Source organism: Myotis davidii, unplaced genomic scaffold (assembly GCF_000327345.1).
Source record: "Myotis davidii unplaced genomic scaffold, ASM32734v1 scaffold392, whole genome shotgun sequence".
In the NCBI taxonomy this organism is placed as follows: domain Eukaryota; kingdom Metazoa; phylum Chordata; class Mammalia; order Chiroptera; family Vespertilionidae; genus Myotis; species Myotis davidii.
Window position 1 is genome coordinate 2,997,853 of NW_006284244.1, and position 4,306 is coordinate 3,002,158.

Here is a 4,306-nt window from a genome sequence, read left to right on the forward strand (position 1 = left end):
AGCTGCCACCTAAAAAAAGGGGTGGGGAGTGAGCACAATTTTGTTAGATACAGAGACATAGGCAGCAGGAGAAGGAGAGAGCTGGCACGGTGTGTGTGTGTGGGGGGGGGGGGGGGGGACAGAAAAGCCATAAACACAAGATACACATTCTCAAAAAGGCATTAGGATGCATTACTAGGGAAACATTTGTCATTTAAAGTAAATGGCCTATAAGCAGGCCACAAAGGCCTTAAGGAAAAGAGCACACACCATAAGTCAGGCGGATAAGGACAACCTTAACTAGCACAGGGATATGCCAAATCTTCACTCAAAATGGTTATAGAAAATGAGAGCACTAATTAGCATGTTTCGGGTCAATGGAATTAAAATCACTCACCAATAGTGCACAGTAGATGAGGCCTTACTCCATCAAGAACTTTGTGATAGAGTCTATTTGGACTACACGCAATGGATAAAGTGAGCCTTGTTTCATTTGGGTTTTTGATGTATGTGATTCTTTCTGCTACAACTCAGAATGCCACCCCAGAACTTACTCATTTCATGGCAGGCATCCTCCTCTAAAATGAGTGCACACATTTAATAGTAATTTTTCCCATGGTCATACAGAACGTATAGACCAGAAACCCTATGTAAGTCAGTATTTTTATCTTTTTTCTCCTTCTTTAAGCTAAATCTGGAGACCATTGGTTTATATGTGAGACTTTGGGATTGGAAGTAAAGTTAAGCATGAATGACACAAAGACAACTTACGATATCAGAGGATAAAGTGGCAGGAATTGCAATACAGTATTACATTAAAACCCAGGAAAGTAATAACAGTAAACAACACTGATCCCTCAAAACTAATTTGGAAACCCCTCCACACATTCCAGTCTAATTCCAAATATCTAATATTGGCTATAGAAATCAATTTACATTTATAACACATCTTTTGTTCTCCTTTTTTTATTATTAGTTTCAGGTGTACAGTGCAGTGGTTAGACAATCTCAAACTTTACACAGTGTTCCCCCTGATATTTCCAGTACCCACCTGGCACCATACATAGTTATTACAATATTACTGATTACATTTCCTATGTCATACTTTACATTCCCATGACTATTTGGTAACTACCAACCTATACTTTTCAATCTCTTCATCTTTGTAACCCCAACTCTTCCTCCCTTCTGACAACCATCAGTCTGTTCTCTGTATCTACGAGTCTCTTTCTGTTCTCTGTGTTCGTTTATATTGTATAACACCTCTTGAGATACCAAGTTAATATTGAAACTGAGCAGGCCTGGGGATTTGATTGAGTCAACATCATTTAAGACTTTGGAATGCTCCAGAGAAGAGAATATCATTGGGGCGGAGTCGTTGAAAGCAGGAATAAACTACAATCACAACAGGTCAATATGGACATCTCATAGTTAGCATTAGGAGACCTTTCATGAAATGGTCCCATGCACCATTAGGGCTAATATCATTTTTCTATGTGACACCCTCAGGTGGATGTATATTTACAGATTTAGACAATCTAAATTGAGAAGAGCAATAATACTTCAATAAAAAATCAATCATAATGCAATCTGAGGGGAAAAAAAAAATACACACATGAGGAAATGAAAAATTTGAAAGCCACACACACACACCAAAAAAGAGGTTCTAGCAAATTTGTTCTCTTTCCAGGGGGGATCTTCTTTAGCACCAACCTGTTATCTTCAAATCTTGGAACCTTGAGGGATAAAAAATCAACCTGAGCATGTGCAGGAAAATAGCTCTATATTGCCCCCTAGTGTTTGGCTGTCCCACTTCTCTTTAGGCTAAAAACTACAAGGTGAGTAGTTCCTCTACTTCTAGTTACTTCCTGCTGCCAGCCTCCTAAGAGCTAAACATAGCCCAATCCTGTGCCCACAGATTAGGAAACAACCAGGCTATTTTTAGCACCATGCATCTTAGGAATGGCAATGGCCCAGCCTCTGATGGCAACAGAATGTGTGTGGCCTGGCTTAATGAACTCACCTCTCCCAAGGGTGTGAAGCTACTCCATAAAGTGGCCAATGACCCCTCGAGAACTCTGGGGCCTGTTACAAAGTGATCGCGGAATGCGGGTCACAAGAAATGATGGCATGGAAAGGACAATGAGAGGCACAAGTCACAAAGGGAATCCGGAAGATGACAGAGGCCAGACAGGCTTGATAAGGCAGAGCAGCAGGAGAAATGATATGGGAAAGGAACAATAAAAAAGAGAAGTCAGAAGACAGGAATGTTGGGCATTGTCATTCTGGAGACGCTTGTCTAGTAAGAAGCAGCATGTTGACCTGGACATTTACTTTACATGAGAAAGAACAAAGGTTGGTCTGATCTGTTTCCTGCCAGGGTACAGCTGGTGCTGGGGCTCCTTTGATCACTTTCTCCCAGTCCTCTGCAGCTCCTGTGATTAGAGATAGATGCCTTGGCCGCCCTTTGATCAGCAGCTCAAGCAGCCTGCAGGTGCCATGTGCCATCACATGAGCAAGTTGTAAGAAGCAACCACATGAACAACGGCTGATAAATGTGATCCCACAGAGTGCCGCACATACAACCAACACAAACAACGTGTACACAGGTCCCGGGAATCCTTATTGAATGGACCTGTGTACCCTAGGACTTCCTGGGGCTTCTTAAAGATGAACACTTTAGAGAGTTTAAATGCAGACTTGAAACTTGGAAACACCCCACCACATAGAGAAAAAGTTGCTGTGACTTAAACATACAGTGCACACCGTTCTGATTCCCCAGGTAGGTTGTCTGTGTTCCTTTCGCCTGGTTAATGAAGTGACAGCCTTCCTGCATTCGGGATGAATGACATACAAAGCATTCAACACATGCACATTTCTTTTCAAATAGCATCAAGAGCCACCACTTGTAAACAGGGTGTTTAATACTCTAATTTTAGACAGCCTACATTAACATTGCGGTTTCATGTGTAGTATAAGATTTCTATTTACAAAGCCTTCTCAAAAATGACTTCATAATGGTAGATCAAGAGAAAAAGAGTTTAGAAATTGAATGATGTAAATCGTATGGGGTTCAGAGGCTAAGCAAATTACACACCCCGACACTGCCCTTGGCCTTATGAAAGGAGCCTTTCTCCGGCTCTGTGCAATCCCAGCCCAAGGGAACTTGCATCTGAGAGTTTTCTAAACATTTCAGGTACACTTGAAAGCTGAAAGTAATTCTCATTTCCTATGCAGGATTAGGTAGTTTCCCGCACACACAAAATAGCAGCCATTCACCAGCACGTATAAATACACACCGCTAGAAAGGTATACACAAAGGCACATTTTTAAAAATAGAGCACAAGAGAAATGCACTTTTTTTTTAATTCGCCCTAAAAGTGTCCACTCGGCCTCTTGACCTCTGTGTTTCCTGTCTACTTACTGATTAATTGATGCCTTTCCCACTTAAAGGTGCTTCCATTAATGCAGCGGATACGTTTCCTGAAACAGCCCCTCCCGAATAAAATTTTAAAAAATCTGAATAAAGTCAAACATGCCAAGACTCATTCATTGTACGTTCGTGTTTAGAGGCACTTCTTGAGCTTCTCACTGGCAACCAGAGGTCCTGCAATGTGCGTTTAAACTGACGTTCAAGTTCGCTCGCAGAAGGTCCTCTCTCGCTGGGGCGACCGTGGCACTGCGGTCGCCCTAGGAGAGCCTGGCGGCAGCTCCCGAAGTTGCAAACTTGCACGTCCCCTCCCAAAGCCCAGGGCCCGGGACGCGGCGCGCATCTGCCCGGGGACACAGCCCGCAGACACCCTCGGAGCCCGGGGCACATCACCCGGCGACGCGCCACGGCCAACGTAACGCACACACAGCGAGAGGCGAGGAGGGGGCGCGCGGGGGGCGAGACTCACCGTTCTGCTCCTTGGTGCTGGACAACTGGAATTTACTACTCGGGTTGGACTCAGCCTGCGTCCCGGGCTGGCCGGCCAGGGCGGATGTCAGCAGGAGAAGCCTGAAGAGGAGCATTTGGCTGACTGGGGCGAGAGCTCACTCCCGGCGGGCACTTGGGAAGCAGCGACTCCAGAGCCTCTCTCACCGCCGCCAGGGGAAGGCTGCGCTGGGGTGGACGCTCCGAGCCTGCTCTGGCAGCAGAGAATCGCAGGGTAGTTTCCACATAATCCCATCCAAAACTTTTTCCTAGAGCCCTCTTCTGTGTCTCCAGTTTTTTTGTGTGTTTTTTTTTTTTTTGAAAAGGATCAAAGCAAAACCTGGACCTGAACCAGTTTCCCAAGGTTTAAACAAATCCTGAGCTGTGCCGAAGTGGTGGGGGTGGGGGTGA

The 4,306-nt window shown here is 44.7% G+C and overlaps 1 protein-coding gene across 1 annotated transcript in view; it reads right to left on the bottom strand.

Annotated features, from left to right (window-relative positions):
* The window catches only part of PDGFC (platelet derived growth factor C), a 182,357-nt gene extending 178,051 nt beyond the window's left edge, over positions 1-4,306 (bottom strand). Inside the window, exon 1 of the mRNA XM_006754277.1 lies at positions 3,879-4,306. Coding sequence (XP_006754340.1) covers positions 3,879-3,993 — 115 coding nt within the window. The 5' untranslated portion in view covers positions 3,994-4,306. The remainder of the gene's footprint in view (positions 1-3,878) is intronic.